Source organism: Phoca vitulina, unplaced genomic scaffold, assembly GCF_004348235.1.
Source record: "Phoca vitulina isolate PV1807 unplaced genomic scaffold, GSC_HSeal_1.0 scaffold66, whole genome shotgun sequence".
Taxonomy (NCBI): domain Eukaryota; kingdom Metazoa; phylum Chordata; class Mammalia; order Carnivora; family Phocidae; genus Phoca; species Phoca vitulina.
Window position 1 is genome coordinate 7,533,376 of NW_022589769.1, and position 16,621 is coordinate 7,549,996.

A 16,621-nucleotide genomic window follows, 5' to 3' on the forward strand; every position below is an offset into this window, starting at 1 on the left:
TAAATAAAATATTAAAAAAATAAAATAAATAAGTTTTAAATGTCCTTTTTTTAACATTATGCTGACTTAAATGACCTATGTATTGATTTTTAAAAAGTATTGATCACTGAGCAGGGAGCCCCATGTGGGGATCCATCCCAGGACCCTGAGATCATGACCTGAGCCCAATGTAGATGCTTAGCCAACTGAGCCACCCAGGCGCCCCAACGGGGAGTCTGCTTCTCCCTCTCCCTCTGCCCCTCCCCCTGCTCCTTCTCTCTCTCTCTCAAATAAATAAATAGAATCTTAAAAAAATAAAAAGTATTGATCATTTACCACAGAAAAATGCACCAACTTAAATTCCTAAAGGGTTTTTGAGATTATATATCGTCTGTGAAATATACATGCCAAAAAGATTCGGGAAAGTTGTTGGATACTTCGATCAACAGTCTTTCGTCATTTCCAGTTTCGGCAATATTGACTTTCAAAGTATAATTTAACTTTGGAGTTTGTGCCTGTACTGGGTACCTTGCAACTGCACCCGCCAGACGGTGCGCGGAGTCCTCCAGGCCTCCAGAGGGCACAAATGATCTCGTTTTTTGTGGCTGAGCATGCGCCGTGGTTAACTTGTCTGGGGCGGTGGGCTTGAGGCCGGAGCGCGCACGCGCGGCGGCGGGGGGCGGGGCCTGGGCTGTCAGCCGCCGGCAGAAGAGGAAGCCGCGGGCTGCGCGCGGAGCGAGGGGCGGGACCGGGAGGCCTGTGGCGGGTCGGGCGGCAGAAGCCGGGCCATGCGGGCGTGCGGGGGCTTGGGGCCGCCGGGGCCGGTGGCGGTGGCCGCCGCTGTGGTGCTGCTGCTGAGCGGCGTGGATCCGGCGCGCGGCTCCGAGGACATCGTGGTGGGCTGCGGGGGCTTCGTCAAGTCGGACGTGGAGATCAACTACTCGCTCATCGAGGTGAGCGCCCAACCCCGCGGCCCGGGCCGGAGCTCGTCGTGTGACCCTGGGCCAGTCGCTCAACCTGTGCGGGCTGCGGTGGCCTCGCCTCATCCGCCAGGCGGTTGCCACTAGCTCCACATTCTAGGAGTCCTTGCCTCCTCGAAGGCTCCGCTTTCCGCGGGCTCTCCACCATCCCGTCCCCTCCGTGTCGCGCTAGGGTAGAGGTTCCTGTCGTGGGGTCAGCTGCGGAGTGGGGTTGGGGGCCTAGAGGTGTGCGCGCCGGGGGCGTGAGGGACATTTTTGGTGACGATGTTGGTGGTTCATAACTTTTATCAGGTCACTCAAAACGAAGGATCCCCCAAATCAGGACCCCAGGTTCTTCAGAACTCGAACTCCAGAAACCCAGAATCCACATCCCAAGATGATAGGGGACTCTGACCGTCCCTAGAATCCAGGCCCCAGATCTCTTAAAACCCACTCTCTGGCTGTGTCTCTCTCTAATAAATAAAATTAAAAAAATTAAATAAAAACCCACTCTCAACAGGACCCAGACCCCAGATCCTCAAAACTCAGACCCCCTGAAACTTAGATTTCCTGAAAGCCGTATTCCAGAACCTAGAGACTGCAAGTCTTATCCCCTAGCCCCACAACTCAGAGCCCCCAAAGGTTCTAATCCACTCCTCTTCAAACCCCCCCCCCCCCCAGGGATGCTTTTAGAGGGCGTTGATTCTCATCCCAGAGATCCTGACCCAGTTCATCTCTATTGGCATTTCTGGGGCTGGGAAACTGTGTTTTTAATCTCCCCCATTCCTCCCTTGGGGACTCCTTTTTCCTTTGTGAAGGTAGAGTTGTCAGCTGCCCTGATTGCCTTACTGGGTAGTTATTGGAATTATGCTAGAGATTTGTGCAGAAGTCTTTTTTATTAAGTTGTAAAGCCCCATGCAGTTACGTGATTATCAACCCAGTGGGACTGTGACCCAGAAAGCTTTTGTGAAGAGGATGGTCACTTGTCAGCATAGATGGGAAGGGACCTGACGGAGGGCTGACCTCTGTTTTAGGAGGGTACTGATGATGGGGCAGGAGGAGGGGATTTGAAAGAGAAAAAAAGGAAGAGGCTAGGAGATGCCAAAGAGAAGGGACTGTGGGGGGACTAAGACCCCCAAAGGCTGACTGAAAGCACATTTGAGCCTCGCCAGTTCTGGCAGTTCAAGGGCTGCAGTGAAGGATTAAACCAGTATGTTCTACAAATCTGGTTGCTGAGGTTCTCAGCAAATCTGGTTGAACATCGGTTCCACACCCCACTAGGTCTTTCACCTGGCCTTGTTCCAGATCCCAATTTTTGTTCCTGTGGGATGGGGTTGAGACAGAAGCAGCAGAACCCGGTACGGTGTATTTCCTAAGGAAGATAATTATCACCTTCAAGACCCGTCTGTGGCTTCTCTGCCGTTTTTTATCTTAAGTCATGTGTTTAGTGAATCTACCCACTGGCAGTGGCAAGGTCCCTAGGTTCTGCTGGGGTGCCCCTGTCACCTTCTAGATTGTCTCTTAGTGTGTGGGCACAGGAGGTTTCAGAAGGTGACTTGCAAGGCTTTTTGCAACTTGTAGTTTCCTGGGGAGAAAAGTAAAGGCAGAGAGATGTTAGTAACGCAACACAGTAATATAGTAATATAGTAAAATAATAAGAATACTATTTTTTTTCTTTTTTTTTTTTTGAGTTGTGCTCTCCGCCAGGTGCTTAATATGCATAGAATCTGTATAATCACCAGGAAAGGGAATTTCTCTTTTCTTACCCCTGAAGAAACTGGATCTCAGGTTAAATGACTTGCCCAAGGTTGCACAGTACATGGAAGACCCAGACTTTGCTTGAACATCTTAAAAGGTTAAGGGATTGTGTTTGGAAATGTCCAGGATGCAAGAGCTTTAGAGATCCTTGTGAAATGTCTTTTGATTTGTTTTTTGCCCAGGAATGAAAGTAGAAGAGAAAATTGAAAGTTTCTGGATGAGTGTTACTCCCAAGTATTGGGAATCATTTGGGGTTAATAATGCAGATCCTTGGCCCTCACCCCAACCTTCTAGTTTAGAAACAGAAGTGGGGCTAGGGATTGCATTTGAATAAGCACCTTATTAACAGCGAATTTGAAAATTTGTTATAGATAGAAACAACGTAGAGACAGCCACCAAAAATAACCTGAAAAATATGACTTTTGGGGGTAGTCTTTAGATGGTTTCTAACCAGAAAAGTATCTAATCACATTATTTTGGGGATACTTTGTCTTTCTCTCTGTCCCTAATGCCTGGTGTTAATAGCAGCATGTGGTAGGTCCTCAGCAAACACATACTAACTGAATGCATTCTGGCGTAATGTACGTAGCTAATTCTCTTATGACTTCTCTTCTTTCCTTGCTTTCTAGATAAAGCTGTATACCAAGCATGGGACTTTGAAATACCAGACAGACTGTGCCCCTAATAATGGTTACTTTATGATCCCCTTGTATGATAAGGTAAGAGAGACTACTCTAGTGGTTTATGATGGGAAGGAGTTAGTGTGGCCCACAGGACTGCACTAACCAGAGCAGCCTTGATTAACCACATGAGCAAGAGCTGGTCTCTTTTTTTTTAAAGATTTTATTTATTTATTTGACAGAGAGAGAGACACAGCGAGAGAGGGAACACAAGCAGGGGGAGTGGGAGAGGGAGAAGCAGGCTCCCCGCCAAGCAGGGAGCCCGATGCGGGGCTCGATCCCAGGACCCTGGGACTATGACCTGAGCCGAAGGCAGACGCTTAACGACTCAGCCACCCAGGCGCCCTGAGAGCTGGTCTCTTTTATAAATTATAAGTGGAATTTGACAATTCCGGCCAAAGTTTGAGGGGGACAATTTATAAACTGGTTTGATTGAATACAGTGGTTCTCAGTGTCTCCAGGGACATTTGGCAGTGTGTAGAGACATTTTTGGTTGTTACTACTGCTTGGGGTTGGGGGAGTGCTGCAGTATCTAGTGAGTAGAGGCCAGAAATGAAGCTGGACTACCTATCATGCTGCACAGGACGGACCAAATGTCAGCAGTGCCAACATTGAGAAACCCTGATTTAATAGGGTTAAGTTTGCAAGCAGCTTAAAATATTGTTTAAAAAAATGATACAGGTGATACATGAATTTATGAGCTATGTGGAAAACCACAAAACAAGGTCCTTAGAAGTCTATGAAGTAAATTTAACCTTTACCCCCCAATTTCTCATCCCTCTGTAGTGATAACTACTGATACAAGTTCGGTGTGTATCCCGAAAGACTGCTTTCTCTGTGTTCTATGATTATAAAGATGCCCACATAGGTGCACATGTGGAAAGATGTGTGTCCATGCCTTCCCCTCCCTGCACCCCCCACCCCCGTTTCCCCTCCCCACTTCAACTCTTTATTTGGAAGCACAGATTTGTAGCATGTTGCAGAAATAATCTATATGCACACACAATTTTGATTTGGGGTTTTTTTTAATATCAATTGGAATCAAACAATAGGAATTACTCTGCAATTTGACTTTTTCCCCTATGATAACATCTTGATACGCTTGCAACATCAGCACGTTTGGATCTGTTGCCTTCTTTTTCGTGGCTGCACAACACGTCAGAATCAAATCAAAACCGTAATTTATGTAGCCACTTCTCTGTTGGTAGGCATAGAGGCTTTTCCCAATTTAAAAAATTATTACTGACAACACAGCGCTAAATATTCCTGACCTTAAATCTTTAGGCACAATACATAGGGCTGACTTCTACAGGTGGTTCTTAAAATATGTTGTTGTTGTTTTTTTTTAAACCCTATCAATCTCAAGAAACCAGGGTGTGTGAGTAACATCCAGTTTTAAGAAATGGCTTTTCGTTTCTAAGGACGCTGGCAACCTTGGGCGTAGGAGGGGTTGATAGGAGACTCCATTAGTAGTACGTCTGGTATCAAAAAACAAGTGGCTGAATATAATGCCTTTAGAACTTTTCCATGGGTGTTAACTTGGTATCTTCCGATTGGTTGGATGGGGACTTCAGGGCACCCAGCCTCAGCTTTCGACATCTCAAGGCAATCAGGAAGCCCACAGCTGCTTAGAACACAACATGTGCTTAGAATTTTATTGCAGGTGTAAAAATGCTAGATTAAACAGTAGCACGGAAGTGTATTAAACTAGTTGAGAGGTCATCAGTTTTCATCCCTGTATCTTTCTTCCCCCCTCTTAGGGAGATTTCATTCTGAAGATCGAGCCTCCCCTAGGGTGGAGTTTTGGTAAGTTAACTGAATAACCAGACATACTCTGTATAGGATTAGATTATATGCCGAATGTTAATTTACATTGGCGTAGTGCAGACACCTTTAAAATATTAAGGATTCGTTTCTAGTGTGGAACAGGGCTTTTTTTCCTCCTCGTTACTTTAGAGTAGATTGGATTTATCTTGGACCTACTCTAAGGTTTACTGTCATCTTTCTTGGAATAGGCGTCTTTTCCCGAACCTTTCTCAGGAAGCTCTGTTTTTGTAGTTCCATTCCCCAGGGAGTTCCCCAAACTGTGTCTAGAGGTCAGGAGTGGGAACATTTTTCCTGTCCAAGGATGGTCTCTTTGCCCCCTTGGTGCTTTTTAGGACTGCAGTATTCAACATTGTGAAATTTCACATGAAAATCCAGATCTACTTCTCAAAAGAGATCAGAAGGTCTGGCGACCTTGGGCATTACTGGTTCTGCGACGACCTTGGACAAGTTACTTGCTCCTGGGTCGGTGTGCAGCCTTCTTGCTAGGGTGTCGGGAGAGTGGTGGTAGCTGCCTCACAGCCTAACCTGGAGGGTGAATGGGCCAGTGTATTTACAGCACATAATTAGCAATGATAAATACTTAAAAGCGTTCTGCACCCATACAAACAGAAAGCTTAAAACTTTCCTGATGTATTTGGCGTTTAGCAGAGCCGGAGATGTGGGAATGGGTTGAGATAAGAAGAGAGGGTTCTGCTCTGTCACGGCTTACGTTTCCGAAGAATAGATGTGCCTGATCCCAGTTCTGTAGCTCGGGGAGGGGGGTGGGAGGGCATGGTTGTCTGTGTCAGGCTTGCTTGTGAGTTAGAGGAGGAAGAATTTAGTCCCTGCCATCATGAAGGGCCAAGTGAAGCTCAGGTCAGCCGACAGCTCATTTGGCTCTGTGAGAGAAGTTCTCTTTCGGTTCATTGTAGGGGGCACCTGACCCGTGCATTCCAGAAAGCCAGAGGGGAAGGAAACCCAACACAGCGCTAAAGCAGAGGTTGCAGATCATCCACGGCCTGTGGGAGTGTTTTGTTTGAGCCCCCTCCCCTCCTGCCAGTGCTTTTTCTTTGGAGGAGCTTTTTTATTGAATTATACTTTCAGAAAAGTGTACTCGTCATAAGGGTATTACTTGAATGTTCCCTAAGTAAACGCACCCATGTAACCTCTACCCAGATCACAAGGTAGAACCAGTACCCAGTAGGGCCCCATCCCAGGCACTCTCTAACTGCTCTACCCCACCCCGCAGGTGACCACTGCCCCCACCTCCTAAAGTTCTGGATGACTTTTGTCTATTCCAAATCCCTTTAGGATTCTAAAGGGGTACATTTTTGTGTCTGGCTTCTTTCTCTCAACATTGTTAATGTCATTCATCTGTATTACATGTGTGGCTTTAGTTAGCTCATTCAATTACTGTGTGAGTATAAAGTGATTTCCCCCTTGTGTTGATGGACATTTGGGCCGCTTCTCGACGTTGGCCGCTAAGTATGGTGCTCCTACGAATTTCCTTGTTCATACCTTTCAGTACATGGTTTTGTGTGTTTGCATTTCTGTTGGGTCTATACCAGGAGGGAAATTGCTCGGTGAGAGAGCATTTACATGCCCAGCTCTAGTAGACAGTGTTAAATATCCAAGGCGGTTGTAGCAGATTCTGCTCTCCCAGCAGCGTGGAAGGGTTCTAGGTGCCCCACAGTCTCACCAGCCCTTGGTAACACAGTGGTATCTCATTGTGGTTTTGATTTGCATTTGCTCGATGGTCAATGAGATTGAATGCTTTTTTTAATATGTGTACTGGCCATTTGGATAGCCTCTTTTGTGAGGTGTCCAAGTCTTGTGTGTGTTTTTTTGTTGGCATCTTCGTGTGTGTGTGTGTGTTTATGTGTGTAATTCTTCATTTTACCTGGAATTCTCTTTATTTTCCCATTTTTTTCTCTACTTAATCACTCTACACTCCTAACCTTTTAAAAACTTTAACCCTTATTACGATGACCTCTTCAGTTTTTTAGACAAAATGAATTAGTTGCTGGTATTGAAAAATCAGGAGATGGCACATAAAATCCAGATGTCTGTGTTTTCTTCAAAAGGTTGATGTTTGGCAAAAGCTGAGTAGTGGCTTCCCCTTTCCCGTTCACCGTAGTCCCCATGTGGCCTGTCCCCCTACTTGGTTCCTGTGGACATTGGAGTTTATGGTCCTGGTTTAATGTGGCTGAGCTCCTGCACTTGGGTCAGGGGGCCTTTTGGAGCCAGACTTTTGGAGGTTGCACTGGGGCTCTGTCACTCACAAGCTCTGTGACTTTGGGGGGCTCCTTTAACTTTTCCATGTGTCAGTTTAATCCTCAGTCAGTTGTAGATGTCATTATCTACCTGTTAAAGTAGCTGTGAGGAGCACATGCTCTTAGCCCATGTCTGGTCCATGGTAAGCATCCAGTAGATGAAACAATTTGGTGCTTACCGCATTTTCAGTGGGACTCTGAGCTACAGCTCAGCCAAAAGACTGTTATAAAAGCATATTATCCTCCACACACTGTTTCACTCTGGGGTGGGGAAGAGATGGGAGGGAGACTTCCCTGCATACCTCTTGGTACCTTTGGATTTTAAACCATGTGAGTGTATTAAGTGCTCAAAAATAAAGAAAATGAAAGTTAACCAAGAAAAGGCGTTTTGCCTCGACCCGTTCACCTTATCTCAGAACTGACCTGGTTCTTGTGTCTCGTCCCATTCCCTCCCCTCCCGCCTTCGTTTCTCAGAGCCGACGAACGTGGAGCTCTACGTGGATGGAGTCCATGATATCTGCACAAAGGGCGGGGACATCAACTTTGTGTTCACGGGGTTCTCTGTGAACGGAAAGGTTTGGCTTCAGAACATTGTTATTTTTAATGTTTGCTCTGTATTATGTACTGAGTCTTCTCTTACCTTTAAAAAAGTAGGACTCTTTAACATGGGGACTCTGAGCCCACAAGGGACCCATAGATAAGCTTCAAGAGGGTCTGAGAATGGGCAAAATTTTGTGTAGAAGGGTGTGGGTGTTTCTTGGGGTCAGATCTAGCTTACTCGTCATTCCCTGTGAAGTCCGGGTGGATAACTGCCAGGGATGGCCTTGTATAGGGGTGCAGGATAGGAAGAGCGCAGGCCCCTAGACTCGAGGCCACTTGTCATCACTGTGGGTAGACGAAGCCGGCCTCTTGCAGACAGGATTTGCATTTGCTTTGGCCACTCCCCCAGGAGCTGTCGCAGTAAACTAGATTCTCTGAGAGTTTTTTGGGCCCCATCGATGGTGTGAATGTAGAGGGCTCACCTATGTGAATGGCAGCTCCAAGTTCAGATTCTCAGGAGAGTTATCATCCTTCCCTCCATCCGGCACCAAGGTTGACGCGTGCAAATTGCCTTGCTGTCCTTTTCTTCATGGCAGGTTCATTTCTCCTCTGCCTTCACACTGAGAGTGAGGCGCCCACTCTTGGTGAGGCGAGGTGGTCCTGCCTTCATGTGTGAGTTGCTTGCTAGCATGGAGGATCATGGGTTATTTTTCTTTCTCCGTCGATTATAAAATAATGGTGCATCTTTAGCTGATGGTGTCTTAGATTTGGTGAAACAAAGTATCATTCCCCCACTCAGCCCCTCAGCAATCCCCAGGAAGGGTATCCATAATCTGTCTACTCTTTGCAAAGGAGTCTTGACCTGAAGAAGGGTATAAGCTCCCTGCAGGGAGCAGGAACACAATGGACAGTCCTGCTAAAAGGAGAACTTTGCTGCTGGTTTGGGTCTTGACCTCCTTCTCCTTGGCAGGTTCTCAGCAAAGGGCAGCCCCTGGGCCCTGCAGGAGTTCAGGTGTCCCTGAGAAACACGGGGACCGAAGCGAAGATCCAGTCCACAGTGACACAGCCTGGTGGAAAGTGAGTGGTGCCCATGTCATGCTGCCTCACAGCTGAGGGGAGGGAGGGAGCCTGTGACCTGGGTTCAGCCTGGGAGACCTGGGTTCCAATCCTTATTTGGCCTCTTAACTGCAGACAAGTTCATGCCTCTCAGGGCCTCAAGCTCTTCATCTGTCCTGTCGCCTCTATGTAGACGGGATGGTTAAACATGAGTTAATGTCTGTACAGCACTTACTACAGAGCCTGGCACATAGTAGGCCTTCATTTAACAGTTGGGACTGGCTCTGGAGCCTGAAAACCTGGGTTTGAATCCTGGTTCCGCCACCTACTGGGTTTGACCTGGGGCAAGTTACTTAACGCCTTTGGGCCTTAGTTTTCTTCTTTATAAATGGTCATGATGGTGGAACCCAGCCCCTAAGGTTAATAGGAAGATTAAATTAACGTTATTTCAAACTGTCTGTCATGGAGTACGTGCTTAAGTGTTAGCTCAATATAGATTTGCTCAATTATTATTTTTTCTTTAATTTTTAAATTTTTTTTAGAGCGTGCGTGCGGGAGGGGGAGGGGCAGAGGGAGAGAGAGAATCCCAAGTGGGTTCCATGCCCAGCACAGAGCCCAATTCGGGGCTCGATCTCACGACCCTGAGATCAAGACCTGAGATCAAGAGTCAGACACTTAACCAACTGAGTGCCCCTCAGTTACGATTTTTAAAAATCATATTATCACTATTACATCAAAATTATTTTGTAGTGGGAACTGACAACTATTTAATTAACCTTGTTGAGTCAGATTTTATGTATTTAATGGATTTATATCGTTGAGTTGTAAGTGTTAACAGATGTGCCAAGATTAATTCAGAATAGTTCCAACTGATAATTTTTTTTTTTTTTTTTTTTAAATATTTTATTTATTTATTTGAGAGAGAGAGAATGAGATAGAGAGAGCATGAGAGGGGGGAGGGTCAGAGGGAGAAGCAGACTCCCTGCTGAGCAGGGAGCCCGACGCGGGACTCGATCCTGGGACTCCAGGATCATGACCTGAGCCGAAGGCAGTCGCTTAACCAACTGAGCCACCCAGGCGCCCTCCAACTGATAATTTTGAAAGCATTCGAATCATTACTCCTTCAATATACAACGCCGACTTAACTGCAGATTAGAAGTTTATAATGAGTCTGTCAGTAAGCTGTCTATCCAGTTTTTCAATGAGGATTGTTGAAATTCTTTTTCAGTGTGGGGATAACATTTATTTCTACTTGATGGATGCCTGCAGGAGGAACATGGGGCTCCCATCTTCTCTAGGGTAGTTTGCTCTTGACCTTGCTGGGCAAAGGGACTTGAACTTGTTGAATCTCCTTCATCCGCACTGACTAAAACAATGATTGTAACTTGCAGGAGTAGAGGCTAAATCTCATGAAGGCCAGAATCCAATAGTAATTTCAATTTTATTGTAGCAAAGTGATTTCCAAGACGTGTCCAGTTATGACAGACAGTATTTGATACAGTAAAATACCACCACAGGAGAAGAAATTAGATGGATTTTTTGGTAGTCCATTTCACTAGAATTAGCCCTCTCGTTGTCTGGTGCTTTGCACATTTGAAGGGTTAAGTGTGTCAGAATCCTGGTGCCAGTGTTTCCAGCCTCAGCACTCCTGTCACTCTGGTCTTGATTTGCCCATAGTTACTTAACCGGTCTTCATCGGAGTCTGGTTTGGTCTTGTAGTTTGTGCAAGAGCCCAGAATGGCTCACACTGTATTTGTTTCTCATAAAAGATCTAAACTCCCCTGCATAGGATTCAGAGCTTATTATCATTTGCCCTGCCCATGTCATCAGCATCGTCTTAGCTTAGGCCTCAGCCTATCAGATCTGTTCTCTCTTCTTCACATGGGACACTTTCCTTCCCACCTCTGTTCCTCTGGACACTTCCTTCCCTTCTCTTTGCCTATTCATGCCTATCACCTCTGCCAAAATGCACTTGAATGTTCTATGACTGATCCCTGCTGAACCACAGTGACTGGTTTTTAAGGTCAGAAATCCTTGGGGTTAAGGGAAACATAAAGTCTCCTTCCTGTCAGTGCACAGAACACCTGTTCTGGTACACAGTAGGTACTCAATAAGTGCTCTCCAATGTGGATTTGTACAGTGAAGGATTGAATTTTGTTTATGCTCATTTAACCAGCTAATGGCAAGTTTGTGATAATCCAAACATTATTTTCTAATGCTTCCAGGATTAGCCATAAATTAGAATACTCGGGCTGTTTGAGAGAAAGTTAATTGGTATTTTGTATTTCTTAGGTTTGCGTTTTTTAAAGTTCTTCCCGGAGATTATGAAATTCTTGCAACTCATCCAACCTGGGCATTGAAAGAGGTGAGTATTTCAGTTGTGTCGATCGCTGTGCCAACAGTGTTCAGGTTTGGGGACAAGCAGAGAGGGTCCTGTTTAGGGTGCGAAATGGGCTTATGGTTTTTCTGGAAGTAGATGAGAAAAAGCGCTGCTGATTGGTTCGGTGGTATTTATAAGATAAAACTCACTGTAGCAGATGTTCCTTCTGTTGTTTTTGGTTTTAGGTGACAATATTGTCTTCCTGCTGTGAAATAGGTCTGTTATTAACTGTAGCTATTTTAAGCTGAATCAACACCAGAAGGACCCAGTGAGATTTATTTGTTGTTCTTTTTCCTGTCTGAAACAGCAATCTATAAATATACTTAACAGTCCAGAAACTGTTGTATGTGTGCCCAAGGAGAACGTAAAAGAATGTCTATTGCAGTTTTGTTTGTACTGGCAAAATATCGCAAACAACCTAAACGTCCATTAGGTGGAGAGCAGAGTGGGGTTTCGTCACCCAGATTCCTGTAGGGCAGCAAGAATGAGTGAACCGGAGCTACATACATCAGTAGGAGTCCATTTGAAAACAAAGTTGAGGGAAAAAGGCAAGTTGCTGAGGGTAAGGAAACACGATGTTGTTTATAAAGTAATTAAAAAGACTCAGGGTAGTTGCACTTATGGATAGAGTCCTTTGTAAAAAAAAAAGTACGAGGACATGCATGGGAGTGGCAAACACCATATTCATTATGAAATTGACATCTCTAGAGGGAGGCAGGAAGGGGTGTGGAGGTACACAGGGCTCCCAAATTGTACTTCTGCTTTTCTTTCTTTAGCCAATTAGAATGTGTATAGGTGTTCTTCCGAGTAGTATTTGGTGGAAATAGTTTACGATAAAAGATCAAAAAAGGAAGAAACAGACCAGGTGAGGTTTTGTAATCACTACAGGAAAACAAATTGAAGTAAGGTTTAAAGGACATTCCGACACATTAACTTTTATATTAGTTTTGAGGCTGTGTTTTGTTTTTGCTAAGGAACTATTAGAATTGTTATTTCAGTTTTTCCTGTGTAGGTTTTAAGCCCTTATAATTGATGGTATGGTTTCACACCTTGACTTACCTGTATACTATTTATGACTGCAGGTTTTCAGGGGGTTAAAAGTGTTTTATTTAAAACTCATTGCTTATATATTACGATTCGAAGAAATTTTAAGGCTTATATTGTAAGTCGTATGTATAAAGGAATTTGAGTCTATTAACATAAGATTGTGTTTCAAAGTAAAGCACGCTGTTGAAAGTCAGGATAACGATTGCCCTTGGCGGCTAGTACCTGGAAATGAGCGTGAGGGGGCTTCTGGGTGCTGGTTACAGGGCGTGTTCAGTTTGTGAAGATCACTGCTCTGTACCCCTAGACTCTGCACTTTTTTCAGACGAGATCGGGCGCGCTCAGGGTGGGATGGCCGTAGACTGTGCACTTTTTTCTGTGTAAACTGTGCTTTGACAGCTTTAAAATTCCATGCACATATACCATTAAACATGGAAAAAAGTAGAGCACGCTCATTTTCAAAAATCGCAGCAGATCGAACAGCGTAAAAGAGTGATAACACAGGTGGAAAATTTGGAAGGTGGAAAAGTGTCAAAGAGGTAAAGTGTTAACCGTGCAAAGGAAATCATCCTGGTGATTGACATTTTGCCACATTTCCTTTCAGTTCATCTTACTCTCAAACATGTGGTTGTGATCCTACTATGTTCCCAATTTTCCATGTTCCTTTCCCCCCCATTAATATTTTCTTTAATATTTTATTTATTTATTTGACAGAGAGCACAAGTAGGCAGAGCAGCAGGCAGAGGGAGAGGGAGAAGCAGGCTCTCCGCTGAGCAGGGAGCCCGACGTGGGGTTCAATCCCAGGACCCTCTCAGATCATGACCTGAGCCGAAGGCAGATGCTTAACCGACTGAGCCACCCGGGAACCCCACCCATTAATATTTTAGCTTAAGCACGTCTTTGTGGTTGTTCCACAATGTGTGAGGGTTTGTTGTCTGGGAAGGTAAAGTCCCCTTCTTCTGCAGGCGAGCACCACCGTGCGAGTAACCAGTTCTAATGCCAACGCCGTCAGCCCCCTCATAGTGGCCGGCTACAATGTGTCTGGCTCTGTCCGCAGTGACGGGGAGCCCATGAAAGGGGTGAAGTTTCTTCTCTTTTCATCGGTGGTTTCCAAAGAGGTAAGTAAGGAAAAGCGGAGAACAGACGAGATTGGGTGGGTCAGGGTGGATGTAGAGTCTGAACATTTAAGAGCATTGCGTTTCTTGGTTGACTCACAAGAAATTGGATGTCTGTGGTGGGAGTGGACTGGGGTGGAAAGAGCACAGTCAGACCCAGGTGCGGACACATCGCAGCTCTGCCTCTTGCTCGCTGTGTGGGCCAGCCACTTGCCCTTCCTGGCTCCATTTTCTTGTCTGCAGAATGGTGACCCGTTGTAGGGAAGGACAATCACGTCATTTTTTTTTCCCCAAGAAGACTGTGCCAGTTTTTAACTTCTCAAAACTTGAGTGTAAAAGTTGTTCGTTTTATCTCCACTACTATGCCCTGTTCAGAAATACGTATTTTGTGACATAAAACTTGGAAGAATTTTCCTATAGTGTGGCTGTTTGATGATAATCAGAACATATGAGGGGAAAAGGACGTCATTTTCTCCCCCCCTCCCCTGGCATAGGATGTCCTGGGCTGCAGCATCTCACCAGTGCCTGGCTTCCAGCCCCAAGATGAGAGTCTGGTGTATTTGTGCTATGCGGTCTCCAAAGAAGATGGCTCCTTCTCCTTCTATTCCTTGCCAAGTGGGGACTATACTGTGGTGAGTGGAGGAGATTTGTGTTCTCTGTATGTTTTAGACTCTTAAGACACCGTGAGAGTCGATGCCGTTTGGGGCGTTAAGGGGAGTAAATGATTGCCTTACAGTTTCATGACCATTTTATTTAGTGTAATTATTTAGGACAAGACTGACCCTTCAGTAATGGCTGCAAAAAGTGTGGGCTTTCCTCTTTTAAGATCAGCAGCAGTTAGGATTAATAGTTTCTCTGGGCTTGCCTGGAACCCCTTGTCACTTATGACCTGCTGGGTCAGTTATTAATATTGACTCATGTTGTTGGCTCTTAGTAATGCACAGACCCTTCCTTCTAGATTCCCTTCTATAGAGGAGAGCGGATTACCTTTGATGTTGCTCCTTCCAGACGCGACTTTACGGTGGAACACGACAGCCTGAAAATTGAGGTAAGACCTCCCTGCCTTCTGGAGGGACAGGTGTTTGAGTTTCCCATCCCTGGGCACAGGTGTCGCAAACATGTTTGAGAAGAAAACAACTACTATTTTGTCTAGAAGGGCTGGGCTGCTGGAAAAAAACAGAATCTCGTCCTCAGTTCCACTGTAGCCTGGGATCCACTCTCACGTAATTTCTTCACGTGGAGAAAGTGGAGTCCAGTTATAGCTACTTTGTTCAACGAAATGTATTTATTGAGTGCCGGTCTCAGACGATTCAAGTACTGTTCTAGGGGTGGGTGGACAATGGGGACCCCAAAAGGCACACATTTCTGTTTTTCTGGCACACCATGGCAGAAAGAGACAATACGCTTATAAATAGGTAAATTAGGTATATTAGAAGGTGTTCTGTAGAAAAATAAAGCAAGAAAGGAGGTGACACACTTCCCAGGTTGAGATGGGTTACAGTCCTCCCAGGTGCTCTCCGGAAGTCCTCGCTGTGAAGGTGATGTTTGAGCAACCAGCTGCAGGGGGAAGGGGAGAGGCGGGTGCCTCACTGACATCTGTGGGAAGAGTGTTTAAGACGGAGAGAGTGACAGGTGCAAAGGTCCTGGGGCCAGAGTGTGCCTAGAGGGCATGGGGGACCCCAAGGAGGCCAGAGTGGCTGGCCTGGAGGGAGTGAGGCAGGGAGAGATGATGGGGCAGACTGTACAGGACCCGGTGGGCCACTCTGGGTGTCTGAGCGGGAGAGGTGTGATCCTCTGGCTGCCATGTTGGGAAGAAGTTGGCGGGGGGCAAGGTGCAAGCGAGGGACCAGTTGGGAGGCTGTGGCCAGAAACCAGGGGGGAACTGAGAGCTTGGGCTGCAGGGATGGGGAGTGAGAGGTGGGGTGATGGATGGGCTGGTGCATGGCCCGACAAACTCCCTAGATCCTAGAATAGATAGCAGATGTGTTTTCCATCGCATTTATATCTTTAATTACAGAAACAGATAATGGTTACTGTAGAAAATTTGCCAGATAGAGCAAATCCCCCAAAGAAAATAACAGTCTTTCATAAATGGACCTCCCAGTGTTCCAGTTATTGAAAAAATTAGATTTTAATCACTTTCTTTTAATGTTGCAGTACTGTGTTGAAGTAGCTGCAATTGGTAGGAGCAAGCTTTTAGGTCACATGCTCAGTGGGGTTCTGATGGCTTTTTAAGATTCCCTAAAGCTCTTGACGGTTTTGTGCACACTGGAGGTGGCTAGGGGTGAGAAGGTGTCCTTGCTTCCTTCAGGGGGCTTGCACAGAAGGGTGGGGGCAGGGGAGCGGGGAGGGGCATTCCCAGATCTCAACCAAATACCAGTTTCTAAGCAGAGACATGAATGAAATTTCAGGGAGCAGCCTGTAAGCTGCATGAGGTCAGGTGCATTGGTTATGCCTCGTTCTTCACGTGTTCCTGATGTGACTTAGCGCCTGGCACAGAGTAGGTGTCTCGTAAAAGTAGTCGTTGAGTGAATAGAGGAATCAGTACGTGGATAAACCGCATCTTTTTAGAAGGATCAAGAAGGGCTATCTGGATTTTTAAAAAGCCATTTAATTTTTTAGAAATTCTCTCAAACGCTCTTGTGTGTATGCATGCATTCATTCATTCATCTGTGAGTGAGTGACTGAATGAGTGATTTATTGAATGCCTACTGTATACCAGCTGACTAAGACAGGAAAGGTCACTATGTTCATGGAGCTTGTATACTAATAGAAGGTCGACAAACAAGAAATCAATCAAGGACATTTCAGATATTGGGCAGAGTTTGACGAAGCTGATAAGATAGGCTAGTGTGATAGTGAATGGCCGAGGTGGGAGGCAGGGCCAGGAGCCCCTGAGATGGGGTGGATAGTCAGGGAAGGCTTCTTGGAGGTAGCAATGGTGTGAGCTGAAACCTGAATGATAAGAAGGAGTGGCCCCCTCCCCGAACTTCTCCAGATGTGGGAGAGAATGATCCAGGCCGAGAGGGCA

The 16,621-nt window shown here is 45.7% G+C and overlaps 1 protein-coding gene across 1 annotated transcript in view; it reads left to right on the forward strand.

Annotated features, from left to right (window-relative positions):
• The first annotated feature begins 688 nt into the window (after nucleotides 1-688).
• Nucleotides 689-16,621, forward strand: part of LOC116624370 (nodal modulator 1) — a 53,679-nt gene continuing 37,746 nt past the window's right edge. The window contains exons 1-9 of the mRNA XM_032392199.1: nucleotides 689-932; nucleotides 3,326-3,415; nucleotides 5,137-5,182; nucleotides 7,930-8,030; nucleotides 8,966-9,072; nucleotides 11,344-11,416; nucleotides 13,441-13,593; nucleotides 14,085-14,222; nucleotides 14,549-14,638. Coding sequence (XP_032248090.1) covers nucleotides 768-932; nucleotides 3,326-3,415; nucleotides 5,137-5,182; nucleotides 7,930-8,030; nucleotides 8,966-9,072; nucleotides 11,344-11,416; nucleotides 13,441-13,593; nucleotides 14,085-14,222; nucleotides 14,549-14,638 — 963 coding nt within the window. The 5' untranslated portion in view covers nucleotides 689-767. The remainder of the gene's footprint in view (nucleotides 933-3,325; nucleotides 3,416-5,136; nucleotides 5,183-7,929; nucleotides 8,031-8,965; nucleotides 9,073-11,343; nucleotides 11,417-13,440; nucleotides 13,594-14,084; nucleotides 14,223-14,548; nucleotides 14,639-16,621) is intronic.